This window comes from Lates calcarifer, linkage group LG23 (genome assembly GCF_001640805.2).
Source record: "Lates calcarifer isolate ASB-BC8 linkage group LG23, TLL_Latcal_v3, whole genome shotgun sequence".
NCBI lineage: Eukaryota > Metazoa > Chordata > Actinopteri > Centropomidae > Lates > Lates calcarifer.
In genome coordinates, this window is record NC_066855.1 from 13,818,672 (window position 1) to 13,836,275 (window position 17,604).

Sequence of the window (17,604 nt, forward strand, 5' to 3'; positions counted from 1 at the left end):
ATGGTGTCTAAGTTAATGGTATGGTATGGTATTAACAGAAATTTAATGTATAACAGTCAGTAATTATCTCTATTATGAAATCCAGTGCAGTTCTGTCATTGATAACAGCATCACCGTTTACTGTTCATACTCTTAACACCTTATCAGAGCTGTATAAAGTCACAGCTAACGCTAACAGAAGATCTTACTGCTTTAAAGTCATTTTACTGGGGCGGCTTGTATTGTGAAGCAGCCACAGGAAACACAATGCGTTTGTCACCCCAGTAAGCGCTAAACGTGTTTTGTGAAGTAGCTGCTCAACAAGATTTTACTCTACTGTTACACCTTTTTTGCCGTTCCCATGGTAACCTCGGGTGTCATTAGGTCATCAGGCCAGAAATCTTACGTGTTACAACTTTTGTTCAGAGTGAATAACCACGACACCAGATCACAGGAAAGGTTAGCTTTAAAGTTCCCTTGTGCCACTTCTGAACTGGGGAAACTGGACACTCATACTTTGAGGGACTTTAAAGTCCTGAAAGCACTGATCAACAGCAAATGTGGTCACAAGTGACGATACTGGAATAATGGTGAATTATAAGTATAAAAAAGGAGATTATTACACATAGATAAAGGCATTTGATATGGCTTATAAACCCCTCATTACATAGATTTATTTTAAAGTGGCACCTATCATTTTAATAGGTATCACTGCACAAATAAAAGCAGAAAATTGTAAATACAGATAAATCTAAAAAGATGAAATGTTTAATCCTTTCATTATACAGGCATAAAGGGAATTAGAGACACGGCTGCTGTTGTTAATGACAGGAAGTATTATTGTTGTCACACTGAGGTGTTGCGATTTCTGGCACATCACTGAGGTTGTGTGCATCAACTGATGAGCGTCAGACGGCTCTTATGAACTCTAATCACATTCAATGTAGACAACAAGGGGATCTATCTAATCTGACAAGCTCAGTCTCACTCTCAGTCATAATCTGCTCTACATGCCTCATACCATTGTAGGTTGATTTCTACCCTCCATGACCGCAGCTCCTCCTGTTCTAGTCTCTTATTACCACACGTGGCTCTGGCATCTCTGCATTTTATGTATCACATGATGCTGCTTATTTCTGCACTTTTGACCTCTAGTATGTTATCTGCCAGTCAACAGACCCTTGTTTTCACACAACATTTTAACTTGTCATAGCAGCAAAACCACAGTTATTATTAATAATGATAACAACATCTTTGTTCTATTAATGTGTCCCAGGAGGCTGAAACTGAGGCAGCTAAATGGAATTCAACCATTATTCATTTCATTATTCACACCTGTGTTTTTCCTACTGTGACACATCTAAAATATCCTCAGTGAAAATGGCTCTTAAATTTGCTGGCATTCCAGCTATTCCCTCCGTGCCCTGCAGCTGTCCTCAGCATTTCCTGCCTCTCATCATAACCTGACCTCCACTTCGACCTTCACACCTGCTCCCAAACCTTTCATCAACCCCTGAGTATACAGTATATACAGTACATGCCCCTTTGATTCTGAACTCCCTGCTACAAACATCAACAACCACAGCTATTACAGCTGTATTTTTTGCTGGGTGCTGCAGGCCTGGTGGGGTTTTTTTTATACTTTCTCCAAAATCCTGCATTGCTGCTTGGATAAAACTGGGGATCAAATCTTATACTGCAAAATAAAAGTATATAACAGTCTATGCAGTAAATGGCCCTGTATCCTCTAACATACTGTACCAGAACCGGTAATACAGTACCATCACATCAGCAAAAATACTCAAATATGGTATCTGTCTTGAAAATGTCCATCGCTGTTTTCTTGTCGGTGGTTCAGCTGCAGTGCCAAAGTACAGCTGGACACATGCAAATACTGTATAGTGAACATGATTTGTTCTTATTGCTCAGTGCTACGGCCAAAAAACATAAGCAATCGTGGGAACCAGTTTTGTAATGGGTCCTGGAGCAAAGCAAAGAATCAAAGTTACCACTGAACTAAATTTGATTTTGATTTGTAGTTTCTGTGGCACTGTATGGATCATACTGAACATAGTACCAGTCAGAAGTTTGGACACACCTTCTGATTCAATGGGTTTTCTTTGTTTTTATTACTTTTTAAATTTACTTTCTACATTGTAGATTGATGACAGGCTTTCAGTTAACAGGTGTGCCTGTGAATAACCCTATTTGACACTGTTCTAATCTATGTTATGACATTAACCACTCAATTAAGTAAAGAGAAACGACAGTCCATCATTACTGTAAGAAATGAAGGTCAGTCAATCCAGAAAATTTCAAGAATCTTGAACTTATCCTCGAATGCTATGATGAAACTGGCTCTCGTGAGGACCATCCCAGGAAAGAAGACCAAGAGTTACCTCTGCTGCAGAGGATAAGTTCATTAGTTACCAGCCTCAGAAACAGCAAATTAACAGCACCTCAGATTAGAGCCCACATAAACGCTAAACAGAGTTCAAGTAGCAGACGCATCTCAACATCAACTGTTAAGAGGAGACTTAATGAATCAGGCCTTCGTGGTCGAATTGCTGCAAAGAAGCCACTTCTGAGGAAGAACAACCAGAAGAAGAGAACTGCTTGGGCCAAGAAACATAAGAAATGGATGTTAGACCAGTGTACTTTGGTCTGATGAGTCCAAATTAGAGATTTTTTGATTCCATGTCTTTGTGAGGTGCAGAAAAGGTGAGCAGATAGTTTCTACATGTGTGGTTCCCACCGTGAAGCATCATTGTTGGTGATTTATTCTACATTCAAGACACACCTAACCAGCATGGCTACCATCCCATCCCATCTGGTTTGCACTTAGTGGGATCATCATTTGTTTTTCAAGAGGACAATGACCCCAAACACACTTCTAGGCTATGTAAGAGCTATTTGACCAAGAAGTAGAGTGATAGAGTGTTGTGTCACATGTCCTGGTCTCTACAGTCATCTGACCTAAACCCACTTGAGATGGTTTGGGATGAGTAGGACCACAGAGTGAAGGCAAAGCAGCCAACAAGTGCTCAGCACCTCTGGAAACTCCTTGAAGACTGTTGGAACACCAATCTAGGTGACTACCTCATGAAGCTGATTGAGAGAATGCCAAAAGTGTGCAAAGCTGTTATCAAAGCAAAAGGTGGCTACTTCAAAGAATCTAAAATCTAAAACATACTCTGGTTGGTTTAACATTTTTTTGTTTACAACATAATTCCATATGTGTTCCTTCGACATTAATCTGCAATGTAGAAAATAATACCAATAAAGAAAAACTATTCAATCATAAGGTGTTTCCAAACTTTTGACTGGTACTTTATACCTTTCTTTATCTATATAAATTGGTTTTATTTCTGAAGGATTAGACATTATAGCTTTTTATTAGTGACTTCATAGCCTACTGTGAACTTTAGTAGATCTCTCATTTGTTCTTTGACTTTATCTGAATTTGTGCTTGAAAACCCTTTTCTCATCTGATACAAAACTGTTAAACTTACTATAATTTGATCACTTGATTTCATTTGCAACATTTGAGTTTTATAATTCATTCTGGTATTACTGTGAAGTGCCAAAATGTGAGTATAAATGAAAAGAAAAGGCAAATTTCTCCTCCCTACACTGCATCACACACACACACACACACACACACACACACACACACACACACCACTGCCTGACGAGTGAACCCATGTGTTTCTGCTCCATCATAGCTCACATACTCTGTAACTCCTTTAGCTATTTTATTTTTACCTGCGTTTACACAGTGAAAAAGTTGCTGAGCATGTACATAGACTATACCTTGCAGCACCCTCCTTCGCTCTCATTAAATTACACACATCCACAACAAATCGCAGCTGATGCTGCCACCACCCAGCAGCTCCACTGCAGCAGCAGGGAGTTAAGTGCCTTGCTCAAGGGGCTCTTAGGGGCAAGGAGGCAGGAGAGATTATTTTAACTTACTTTCAGCGCACTAGTTTTAGAGCATTAAACAGAGCTTGGTTCTGCAGTGCTAAAATAATCAGTTTTATATCAGCTTTGTTGATCGATTAATCATCAGAAAGCTTTTTAAAAGGAAAAATCCAAAACATTCAATGGTTTCTGATAATTTTCGGATAACATTTTTTTTGGACTATTGGATGTGATCTTGGGCCCTGGGAAATTGCAATGGCCATTTTTCCTATTTAGTATTTACATTTCATAGACCAAATGAAGAAATGAATTCATTAAGAGAAAATCATCAAGTTGCAGCCCAGCTGCTAATAGAGTGAGTCTGTTCTACACCTGAACTTTGACCCCTAATTGTTCATGTCAAACTTTGATAACATAAGCAAACATGCACATACACACAGAGAGAAATACACTGTAAAACAGCAAACAAGCATCTCAGTTCTTCATCATTCTCTTGGTTTATCCTCACTCATCTGTGTCCTGTTAAACATCCTCTGCCCTCATGTGTGTGTGAACATGTGTGTGTGTCCTTGAAGTGGCCCACTTCCCTCCCCACTGAAGCTGCTTTGCCTTTGTTGAAACATATTCTTCATTTCACAGATAAACTTCATGTCCTTCACTTTGTCTTTTCATCCATCTCTTCCTCCTCCTCTCCATCCTTCCTTCTTTATCTATCTTTTTCCCTTTCGCCGCAAACACTCTTTCTCTCCCTCTTACCTTATTTGACTCTTTAATTCCACTCTTTCTCCCAGCAGTACCCCTTTTAGTCTTCTCCTCAGTTTTTTCATACTGTATACTCCTCATCCCTCTGTCTTCTCTTCTCCTCCTCCAGCAACTTTTCCTCTTCTCATCTATCCCTCTGCTCACTTCAACTCTCCCTAAGCTTCTGCCCCATCACCTCCTTCCCTCCTCAGCTTACTCCAACCTCTCTCTCTTCTTCCCTCTCCCTCTCCCTCTTTCAAGCCAGTATTCAAGAGGCATTTGTGTGTGTGCGTGTGTGTAGGTATGACTGTGCCAGCTGGAAGTCTTGGGAGGAGGGAAGCGTGTGTGTGTGTGTAAAGAGAGAGAGAGAGGAGATGCAGCAGTAGCAGCGCAGTGTAAGCATCTCCACACACAGACTGGATGTCCACACTGAAGCCAGACCGGCAGCAGTGCCAAAACCCACCAAAACACGCAAACGCCCGTTAATATGGCGCTAATCTCATCCCTGTTCGCATTTAAATACTGCAGTGTGATGAGGGGGGAGGTATGTGAACTGTGGGTGCATTGTGCATTTAGTGCCCATCACTAGAATACAGACGCCTTAATTCTTTTTTTGCCAATAATGCATAAACACATTAATGACGTTTCACATTGCTGCGACAGTAAAGCACAACAAGAACTCTGGCACAGCGCTTTAACAGCCTGTATTTTTAGCATGGAAGGGTGCGTTTTTGAAATGCAGTCAGAAAATTTTAAGGACAGAGACACATTTTTTGTCATTGTCTTGGCTCTGTAACTCCAGCATGTTGGATTTGAAAGGAAACAATGACTCTGAGATTAAAACGCTGATTTTCATATTTCATATAATTCTGTTTGCACTCACACCAGATAATTGGTCTTGGAACTGTATCCCTTTTTGTCTTTTTTTTTTTTTAAACTATTTGACAACATTTGTCTAATTTGAGGGAATAGAATGTAATAGGACAAGTTATAATGGCATAAAGTCAAATTGAAGTCATCATATTTAATATTTCAGTGATTAGTTGAAGTCTCCAACCCACAGTTTTCAACTGGACATCTTCCTGTACTGGCCTGTGCTGCTGCCACATTCATTTCTTGTGTCTTTTTGGCTTAAGTCTGGTCTTCAGTAAGGGTGGAAAAAGTTTGTACCCACTAAAGTGTCCCAAAGCCTCCAAATGGTGTAGTTTGACTACAAAACTATTTGGAGTCCTTGGACCAGTGTCACACTTTTCTTCTACTTTTGTGAAAACTGGCTTGGTCAAACACCCCCCAACTAAAAATAGTTGACACAAGCCTGTGGATTGAGGTCAGGTGACCGACTTGGCTAGTCAAGGCCGCTACATGGTTCAAAATATCTCCATGAAAAACATGTTACTCTCCTAATACTTTCTGACTGCCCTGAATTTGTGTGTGTGTGTGTGTGTGCATGTTTATCCAACTGACCTGCAGAGCGCTGTTGAGGAAGCAGCTGTTCTGTCCCGGCTCGTTGCTCAGGCCTTTGCTGGGTGCGATAGAGGTCATGGTTCTTGGGGTCACCAGCCCCTGCACCCCACCTACCGCTCCACCACCCGACGCAAAGTAGTTCCTCTTCCACGACATCACTACCTGGACGCCCCCGTTTCCACGGTGAGGCGGGGAAGGGGCGGGGCAGCAGACCAAGCAACGGCCTCTATGTCACTCCCATGAGAGAGAAAGAGGGAGAATGAGAGAAAAGCAGAGGAGGAGGAACTGGAGGGAGGAAGACGAGGGAGGTGGCGGCCGTAGATTGAGGAGATGCGGTGTGTCTTGAAAGGGGATTTGGCACCCATACAACCCTCCCCCTCTCCAGCCGTGTTTTTCCTTTAAAATCTGTTCGCTTGCTGGAGCCAGCGGTTGGCTTTTTGTTTTTTCTTTTTTTAGCTCCTTGGATTTAGCAATTTGTGTTTGAGGACATGAGAGCGTGTCCAAGGCGTCCTTTGGCAGATTCTGTCAGATAAATGTTGATTAGGCAGCACTGCTGCTCCCATGTGGAGACTCCTTCAGTGCTTTTCTTCTCTTTTACTTTGCCTGCAAGACACAAAGACCAAGCTGTTAGGACTCACACAAAGCCGTAAGAACTACCTTGAGCAGTTTTTTACCAACAGATGCTGGTATTAAAACTATTAAAACTACTAAATTAAAACACACAAAAAAGTGGTTTTGAGCTGTTCACTGTATATATTACATCATATAATGTATATGGAGAGTTCTGTCAGTAGTGGGAATATTGCTAGCAATGCAAATAGAAACTCCAAATGTTGTTTTCAGGGTTAAAACTGGACTTAAACACCATGTTTGGATTAAAAAGGTAACCACTGTTGCTAAACTGATTGATGACAACATACAGATGATTTTGGGGCAACTTAAGAAGGCAAAAAATATTTATAGCTCACCCTTTAACTGGTGGAAGGAGAGTTCATCTGCATAGTGATATGTAGCTAACACTATTGACTTAGCCTTGCCAAAACATTTGGTTGATTTTCATGTGTGTGGGGACAGTATTACACTAAATATTTGTAATATTGCATTTGGGGATTACAGCAACATAATGCATTAATCATTACCTATATGTGAGATGGTTGCTTATAGTGCCAAAATCATAGTAGTTTAACAGCCAACTTTGCGGCACTACTGAGACTGTTTAGCCCTTCTTACTGCATTGTTTTGGTTTTTCTGTACATTTTGTATATGGTTTAGTCTCATCACGCTCACCAGCCCATGTTTACATAAACAAGCCCCACTGTGCACAAAGATAGCAACAAAGTTAGCAACTAGCTTTTAAAGAAAGTTGAAAATGTGGCAGCTAAAGAGCTAGGTATAGAGTTGTTGGAGGCCAAACCAGAGCTAACGTTGCTCCCTGTCTTCAGAGGGTAACTGTTTACCCTGCCAAGGGCCAACAATCGACTGCAGCTTTAAATGTATAGTTCTGATTGTGTTTGTGCCATCAATCATGAAAATCATCACATGAACACAACAATGTTAGTCAGGGTAACATTGCATCAGTGATATGACAGAGGGGCCGCTTGGAGAAATCTGTTATGTCATTTTATAATCGGTACTTAGGGACTTCATCTGGAGCTTATGTTGGTTCAGCATCGCTATGCAGAGTTTCCAATCATGTGTTTGTGAGATGAGAAAAAAAAATAAAGCAGTCCGTGTGTGTTTGTCACCAGACAGTATGTGTGCGTGGGTGTATGTACACGAAGTTGCATAACACCACAGGGCAGTAACTAACAAATCCGCAGTGCCCCCCTCCACCCTCCCTCCCTTCCTTCCCCTATAGCCTCCCCACTTTTTGGCAACGCTCCCTTGCCTGGTTGTCGGGTTGCATTGCCGCCACAGCACCCCCTTTTGGCGAAAGGCCAGAGGGCGCAGGGATGCTGCGGTGAGCAGGCGAACAGCGTGGGCTATTGCCATGGCAATGGCCACATGGGACTGGGGTGGCGAGGTGAGGTGATGAGGGGGTGGGATGGAGGTAGCGGGGACATCGTGACAAGTGAAATGCATCAGAGCGAATATGAAAGGAAACATTATGCAACTGTTAGATGGCAACTTTGCAATGTCAGTTCATTTACTTGTCACACAGTCCTCCTGCCATACTCTCTCTCTCTCTCTCTCTCTCTCTCTCTCTCTCTATCTATCTATCTATATGAAAAATACAGAAATTCACATTGGATACATTCATCCATAAACAAACAAATCCAAATTGCCAGAGGATTTATAAAAGGATTTGGCTGGCATGCCCTTGTGTGCCATTTTTCCTCCACAGCACAGCATCCTGAGCTTCTGTCTCAGCATACAGTGTGTGCATGTGAGTGTGTATGTGTATGTGTGTCTCCCGCTGAGCCTGTGTGGAGTGTGTGATCACACATCCTCTCTGACTGCACCCTACAGCCACACACAACCGCGATCGCTCTGGCAAGCCCTCGCACAAGCGCTGTTTATGTGGCCTGTGTGTGCGTGTGTGTGTGTGTCCACATCTTCGGCTAGTTACCATGGAAATAGGCCAAGCAGCAGGCACGCGGGGGGAAAAGCCGAACCATGTGATTTAACAGAAAGACACACTGTGCTGCACTGGTTGAGGAAACACACACACACACACACACACACATACACACAGACACACACACAGGGCTGGCGAATGATGATGATGTGTATTGATGCTGGAGAGTTCCTGGAAGCCAGAGTGAGTCAAGGCACAAGTCAATCAAACTCCCTGACCCTGCGCTTGCAGGCATAAGGAAACCAGGACCTGTGGTCTCAGCCCAGACAGCGACCACACATGGAAGACATTTCCACGTGTGATGCTGAGGTGAGGACACTGGTTGTACATCCACACACAGACGCTGTGTGTGTGTGTGTGTGTGTGTGTGTGTGTGTGTGGCTTCATAGTCTAACCTTGTGGAAATCAGTCCCAGTTTGACTTTAAGTGTGGGGAAATTGTCAGAAAGTGAGGTCCTGACTTCTTCAGTGGTCAGGAGGGAGATGTAGGGTCATTTTTAGATTTAGGACCAAGTGTAGATTATACTTAAAAGGCTGGTATACCCAAATCACAAAAAAAGACTAGGTTTTGATATTTCTGTCACCACCCCAATACAATTAAAGTAAATTATATTTGTGGTGCTCGAAGTACGAAAAATGACCTTTGAAAAACTCAACAGAAGTGTCTCTTTGCCCTGGATAATTCGCAGACCTCAGTGTCAACAGTTTGCATTGGAAATACTTTCTACTTGAGAAATAGTCCCTATAAAAACAGCTGACAGATGACTGTGAATTTTTAAATGTCATTTTCAATGCTGTGAGCACCACAAAGAAAATTCCTTTCACATCCATTGTCCTGGGATGGAGGAAGAAGCCTCCAAAACCTCAACTATCTCAACTATCTGCATGGTCAGATACTACAGGCATAAGTGAAGAAATATGCTTTTTAGTCATTTTAGTAAACAGACCTTTTACCCTTTTCAACTCCACAGACATTTGGTAGGTTCATCATTACCCAGCATTATTCAAACCCACAGAGCTGTATTTTATATTCTACTCATGATTCAAATGTTTCTAAACTTACCAAACAGGTCAGATTGAATTATAGAGACATGTTCTATGTAAAGATTACATTATGTAAAATGGAATTGAATTTTAATACACTGAGTGGCTAGAAAAAAGGAAATGGGACTCTTGTGATGCAGTGCAATACAAGTTGATTGGTTTGTGTGTTGACTCAGTTCTAAGGTGTGTTTTAAGGTTGCTGTTCATGGTGTTGTTGCGAACAAAACAATTAAGGGATATGTTTGATGATAATCTCTGCTTTCTTTTCTGGTCATTCAGTACTTTACTCACAAGAAGTGTGACACAGCTTCAATAATGATTTTGAACGAGCACATACGGGATGTATATGTGATGCCAAATGGTGTGGGAAAAGGTTTTATTTGACTCTTAAACTACTTCAGGAAACATAAAGCCAGCGAGGGCACAGCTGGGAGCATTGGGGGACAGGTAGCTGTTTTAATGGTTTCACTACACTGTCACCACTGCTGCCACACCTACTGACACTACTAATGCTACTTCAACTACCACTAATACTACTCCTCCCCCTATGTTTACTGCTAATAATCCTTCTGTGACTAATCTTACTACTGCCATAGACATCAGCTATGCACAATACTACATCAGTTGCTTCTACTCCTTCCTTGTAAAACCTTTTCGATATCAAACCCACTTCTTTCCTCCTCCCCTGTCCTCTCTCTTGCTTTCTCTCCCTCTTACCCTTTCCATTCTCCAACTTTTTCTTAAGTCACCAAGTGACGTGCAGACCATCTGAGGTTTGCATGAGTTTGTCCGACAGAATCTGAAGGATGGCTCCATGCCTATTTGATCCCCAGTGCACTGTGACACCTCTCTGATCCACATCTTGACGATTAATGTAAACATTCTGCAAAAACATCCCCCCACATCCATCTGTCATTCTGCAGCTCCATCAGATCAACATTTGAGAGAATGGCACGACATATGACACACGGATCATGCATTCTTTCCATTTTTCTCTGTTAATCTGAGTGCCAGTGTTGGTTTTCAAATTGTTTGCTCTCTTTCTCTTCCTCCCTCCATCGTTTCTTTCCATCTTTCTCTCTCTGCTTTGGAAAGAACATGAGACGTGTGGTGTTTTGGTGATAAAGTCTCACGTCAATGTGAGGTCATTTATTTCTCCTTGGGACTGGATTTCGCATGTGGTTGTTTTGCTGTGGTCTGTATTGGAAGTGCAAGGTTTCCCTCCAAGTATGCAAAGCACAAAGTATCAAACTGGAAAAGCTGAATGGAAATAACAAAATTGCGAAGTATGACCTCTCATGTCTTATAAAGACTTAAACTCAACTATTTGTATCAATAACAGTTACTCAATAAGTGCGAATATTGAGGTGCCAACATTTGTCTAAAACAGTGGGTCCCGAGTTTTTGGCTTATGACACATTTCTGAAGGGTGAAGCAGTTTCATATGCATATGAGCAGAGAGCAACTAAACCAAAGAATAATGCTGCCCTGTCTGATTCTTTTACTTGAATAGTTTTTAGACCCCTGAAAAACTAACCAGTACCTCTCATAAAAAGAACAAAGATTAGATAAAAATTGAAAAGGAAATAATGTATATTCCTGTTTTTATTGATTAAACTTGCCCTCCTATGGGGTCCCAAACTCCAGATTAAGAACCACTGTTAAAAAAAAATGAAAACATGCTGCATGACCTTAGATATGTAGACACCCAAAAAAATGTATGTGACCATCTGAACATTACACTCACATCTCATTCTGTATTATCATGCTGCTTCAACAGCCTCAACTCTTCTGGTTTCAAGCTTTGCAGATTTTGGAACCTGGCTGCAGGGATTTCCTCCCATTCTGCCACAAGAGCATTAGTGAGGTCAGCCACTGATGCTGGGTGATAAGGCTTGGCTCGCAGCCATCCCAAAGGTGTTGGATGGGGTTGAGGTCGCAGCAACTGTGCAGGCAAGTCCAGATCTTTCACACAAACTGGGGAAAACCTTCTCTTAATGGACCTCACTTTGTGCATAAAGGGGACTGTCATGTTCAAACAGGAAAGGGTCTTCCCCTAAATTGTTGCCACAAAGCCCGAAGCATACTATTATCTAAAATGTCATTGTATTTTGACAAAACAGTCTATTCAGTAGCTGCTGTGGAGCTTTTGATCGCATCACATGATCCTCCTCAGCAGATGAAGTTGCCAATTTGTCACTGAAATCTTAATTTTTCTGCACAACTTCTTTGGACTAGGACTTCAATGTTGGAAACTGCAGTTGGCAAAACAATCTCACCACAAGGTCCATTAGTCGCTGGACTTCATCTTGTGCTTTTGAGCCAACACAGTGAAAAGTCCTTAAAATGCTCAGAAAAAAATCTATTAAAACTGGGTAAACTCTATCTGCCGAGGATGATCGTGTGATATGATTGAAAGCTTCTGCAGCTGCTAAATGGACTTCAACTGCTAATTGCAGTGAGATTGTTCTGCCAACAGCTGTTTCCAAGGTCAACAATAAACTTTGAAGCTCGAGTCATTGTACCATGTAGCCTTATATTTCCCTTAACTGGAACTAAGAGATCTAGGCTAAACGTATGTGGAAAGGGGTGTCCACATATTTTTGGCTATATAGTTTGTGTCCAACACGTAAAATATAGCCTCACCAAAAGGTCACGTATTTCCTTTGTTTTGATCCTCAGACCCCGTATGTCTAAAATTATAACACAAAAATCAGCATCTTGCCCACTTGTCATTATTATTTCTTGTTGATGCTGATTTGTTCTCTGTTTTATGATCCTATTTATTCCCCTCAGCCGCATGGAATGCATCTTAAAATTCATAAACTGACCTCAGAGTTAGATGGAAATAAAATGCTGTTAATGACACTGTTATGGAATTTGAATTTACTGTCGCTGCTTCTCTCTCTCTCTCTCTCTCTCTCTCTCTCTCTGTCTCTCTGTCCCTGCTGTGGGTTAGTGTGGCTTGGTGACAGTGACACCAGTGTCAAGCAAGCTGAACAAAGAGCTGATATTGTCCCAGAGGACAATAGCCTGTCTCTCACGCTGTCTCCCTCCCACTCGAGCAAACATACAGACAAGAAGTATATTTATATATCGCTTTAAAAGAAAGAAGTCTCAAGCTTTTCTTTCACAAACCGTGCTCTCTCTCTCTCTCTTTCCTCCTCCTTTCTCCTTTGGCTGCACTTTTTTTCGCTCGCTCCCTCCCATTCACTTCATTCTTGTTCCCTGTCTCTCACTTTCTTCCACTGACCTCTATTTTCCATTCTCATTCACTCTCTCCACTTTTTCCCCCATTCATCTCCGTCTCTTTTCTTTTCCATTTCCGAAAAACTTCACTTCACATGCATGTGCTCTCACACACACGCGCACACACACACACACAGTGGTTTTCCTGTAACTGGGTTATGTGTAACTTCAAATAGCCCTAGTTGACAATAGGGAGAGCCCAGAGTTCATCCTCCCCTCTGTGCTTCACTTTATCCCTTAATGAATCTAAGGATATATATATATATATATATACATATACATATAAGATATATATATACAATATATACACAAAATATATATGAAGAGAGAGAGATAGATATATATGTGTGTGGGTCTCGTGTGTGAACATACAGTAGGCACACGTGTAGCTGCATGTGTGAGCATATTACCGAGACTGCGAGACCGAGATCTTTTTTTTTTTTTTGTGCAAGCTTCAAGGTCATTTCCTCACTCAGACTCTGTTACATTAAAGTATACATGTGAGAACACACACACGTAATCACACACACACACGCACAAAGACACAGACACACACATGCACGCACATGTACGCCCTAACCTAGATGCAACGCATTATCACCATGGCACATGTGCGGACCCAATCCTATTAGTAGAAAATATAAAGAGGGGAGAATATTTTCTTAATATTTGGGCGATTACATAATCATCCTTATTTACAACGCATTGGGTGGGAATCGTGAGATTTTTACAGTTTAGGTCAGAGTACAGATAAAGAGAGGAGAGGAGGAGGAGAAACCGGGATTTAAGGTGATAAGAGACAGAAAGGAAAGGAAAGGAAAGGAAATACACAGATAGGAAAGGAGAGGGGGAAGGAAAGAAAAATAAGGTGAGGAGGAGGAAGAACAAAGAATAGGAAAAGCAGAGAAAGGAAAGGAAAGATGAAGGGGGCAAGGAAAGACAGGAAAAGAGCAGAGGACAAGAGAAAAGAGGAGAATAGGGCACTCGGAGAGGGGAAAGAGAGGAAAAGAAAGGAAAAGAGAGGGAAGGAAAGACAAAGAGGAGACAAGAGGAGTGGGAAGAGGAAAGAGAAGAGAGGAGCAAGTGGGACATTAGATTAAATAACCAGCCACATGTCAAAGAAAGAAAAAGAGAGAGAGAGAGCACTCCAGTAGATGGTAAAGGTCAAAGGAGACATACAGTATGTGCGTGCCTTTCTTTTCCTCTCCTCCTCCTTCATCCTCTGCGATGCCTTAATCTCCTCTTCCTTATACCTCAACTCTCCTATAATCCCATGCATGTGGACCCAGCCAGCCCAAGAACACTTTAACCGAAATGCTGACGATAGATGAATCCCCCGGGAAACTGAGACACAAGCTCAGTCACACATGGCCACATCTAGAAAGAAATACTCTGAGGATTTAAAACAATTAGAGTGGAGAATTCAAGTGAATTTAATAGACTTACATTGTTTCAACACATGACTGATTGTCTGCGACTATGCAGAATAAGTCAATGAGACCTTGAGGACAATTGTTTCTTAAAGATCAACACTTCCCAAGGTGGTTCTCTGGTGGCTGTGTGTTTGCATTCAGGTGATAATATTTTCAACAGATCATTCTGAAATACAACCGATAAACTGTTTCTCATCAAATATGGCAAATCCAAACAATCAGAGAATAGCCAGAGAACTGACATAGATTCAAGACCCAAAGTTAAATCCTTCGTCGTCAGCTCTGAGGATGTTTTTGTCACGTGTCAAGTCGCCCGATCGTCCACCATAGTGACACACGACATCATAATAAATCTTCCTGATTGGTTTGAGTATTTAAAAAAAATCCAGTGGAAACACCCCCAAGTAAAGCCGCTCTGAGAGGGAAGAGGGAAGCCAGGTTTTTTTTTTCCTGGCAGTGAGGATCTGAGGCTAAGGACAAGCTATTTTGTAGATAAAGGTAATGTGAGTTCATACCTTCCAGGGCAACCCCTACTACACTCAAGCAGAATAAAAGGTTTGCACGGCCTGGGACAAGAATGCAAGGGTACAGTGCAGAAGCCACAGTGACAGGTCATAAAATATGGAAACAGTAGTGTATATAAGGACATGTCATTTTAAATAAAGTGAAAAAAATAGCTTTGAGCTGGTGTTTTTTAAGCTATAAAAGGGTGAGTGGGTAATACCCATATGCAGGCAGCAGATAAACACACACACATTAACACACACACACATATGCTTATATTAACCATAGTAGAGAAAGAACACATAGCAGAAAGCCGCTGCTTTCCAGAGTGCTTCATCTCCAAAAGCTAAAATTGATGGTAAGTCCGACTTTAAATGTCAAGGCGACATTTCAGCTCAGTTTGGTGGGTGGAGGTGAGCTGCTGTAGCTGAGTGTATCCGTGTGTGTGTGTGTGGTGTGTGTGTGTGTGTGTGAATACCTTGTATTCATGATGTTGTGGGGACTGTTCAGCCAGCCAGATAGACAAAACCCTAACCCTAAAATAAAGGTTACGCCTTTTAGTTTTAGGGTTTGGGTTTTAGTTAGACTCAGGCTAAGTTTAAATTAAGGGTTAAGTTTGAGTTTAGGCATGCGCAGTAAAGGTTAATGTTAGGGATGAGGCTTTAGGAGTCACAAGAAGGCAATGCAATGTCCCCACAAGTAGCATAAACAACTGTGTGAGCTCCTGCTTAATGAGGGGATGGTCAGTACCCTGTTTTCTCTTTTTTTTTTTTGTAAGTATTCACGTGTGCGCGCGCGCGTGAGGCACGCGGCGGAGGGCTGTGTCACCATCGCTATAATGTGACAGTACTTGTAAGACTGGCGGTGATGCGGGGGCCCCCGGTGAGGAGCCAAAGTCATCAATCACGCGGATCGAAACCGCAACGTTAAATCAATAGCGGCCCCCGGGAGCGATGACAGCGGAGCGTGAATCCGCCATGGCAAAAGGCTGCGGTCTCTCGGCCATCCATCAACAAGTCCACACGGTGTTCAGTCCGGCGAACACCGCACCGCCCCGCGCGGGAGCGAAAACACGCAGTACGGGACGGACGAGAGCCACGCGCGCAGAAGTGGTATGTGCTTGACTGGATAGATGGGACGGTCTGAGCAGTAATAACACCTGTAACTGCGAAAAAAGCGAAGCCGGACTGTGATGCAACCGGGATGAACTTGAGGGGAAGGGATGCTGCTGTCCGTTAAACTGGCAACTATAGCACGAGGGAGAGCAGCTGCGTAGGGCATACCACCTGGTGAAATAATAAAGCTGACAAAAATACACAGCAACGAGGGGGCAGAGCAGCACGAGGAAGAGTCGCTCGTGCTGCTGATGAGAGTAATGATGGAGATGGAGGTGGTGATGGAGAAGATGACAGTCATCCTCAGAGACTGTGACGAGAACACATCTGGAGAGGGTCACATCTGGCCGCTACGCTTACTGCCCCCCCCAATAACGACACACACACACATTGAGTTGAGAGGCACACACCGCACACGCACTCATACACACCTACTGACGGTGTATTCTGTCCGGTGCGGTCACATGCGCGTGTCCCCCCTCGTTCCCCTCTAGCCGTGATGGAGTTCGTGCAGTGCAGCAGCGTGCAAGGTCTTTACTCACCCCGGGTGCTGTCGCCGCCAGTCTCCGTCCGATCGCGTGTCCTACCGTGTGATTTAACGAGAGAGAGAGGGCGAGCCGTGGGCGCATCCAGCCCCCACCAGCGCCATCCAGCGCTCCGGTCGCGGCACGCCGCTCTCGCGATACCGTTCCATGTTTCCCAGCTCCCTGCGTTTTGCGAGTGCGTGACGTAGCGGTTTTGTCAGGCGGGTTTGCTCAGCCCGATGCCGCCGCCTCCCGGGCACGAGGCGAAAGGAGGATGGCGATGATGTTATTCTGTGGGTGACCGTGTGGCCTTTACCTGTTCGGGCATGAACGCATCATGCGCACATACAGTAACTGGTGCAACCTGCTGCCAGCATCATGCAGGCAGTGTTAGAATGTAACTAAGTAGCCTACATTTACTCTAGTACTGTGTGTAGATTCGAAGTAGTTGTACTTGAGTATTTACATTTTATGATTATGATACTTGTACTTCACTATATCTCAGAGCAAAACATCTTTACTTCACTATATTTACTTTACTGCTTTAGTTACCAATTACTTTGCAGATTAATATTTTTGAACAGGAAACATTTAAAGGGCTTATAAAATATTATGCTTTCCCTATGGATTAAACTACATACAGTGTATTCATACTGAAATTGAAAGAAAATTAATTGGAACCATTTTGGTCATCGTTTAAGTCATTTTCATGTAATGCATGTCATGCTGACATGTTGAGTACTTCTTCCACCGCTGCATGCAGAGGACATCTGTTTAATTGCTGTCATTGGAGACCCGCCAGCACTGGTTTACAGTCACAGCCTGAACACACTGACTGATCACAGTGCAGATGAGAGGTCATGAGGACACCTTTTAGTTTGGCAGAGAAGGTGTGCAAGAGAGGGAAAAAAAAGTGTTACAAGTCCAATTTTTCAGGAGCCTGTAAAGACACATTTATCAACTTTGCAGTTAAACTGTATACTTTCGATCAGTCTTGGCCTCTTGGTCACCACAGAATTTTTTAGTTTTCTCATCTAACTCTCAGCAAGA

General features: G+C 42.6%; 1 protein-coding gene across 1 annotated transcript in view; it reads right to left on the reverse strand.

Annotated features, from left to right (window-relative positions):
* LOC108882880 (inactive ubiquitin carboxyl-terminal hydrolase 54) overlaps positions 1 to 16,922 on the reverse strand; it is a 53,216-nt gene extending 36,294 nt beyond the window's left edge. Inside the window, 2 exon segments of the mRNA XM_018675625.2 lie at positions 6,109 to 6,711; positions 16,573 to 16,922. Of these exon segments, the coding sequence (XP_018531141.2) occupies positions 6,109 to 6,264 (156 nt within the window). The 5' untranslated portion in view covers positions 6,265 to 6,711; positions 16,573 to 16,922.
* Positions 16,923 to 17,604: the final 682 nt, after the last annotated feature.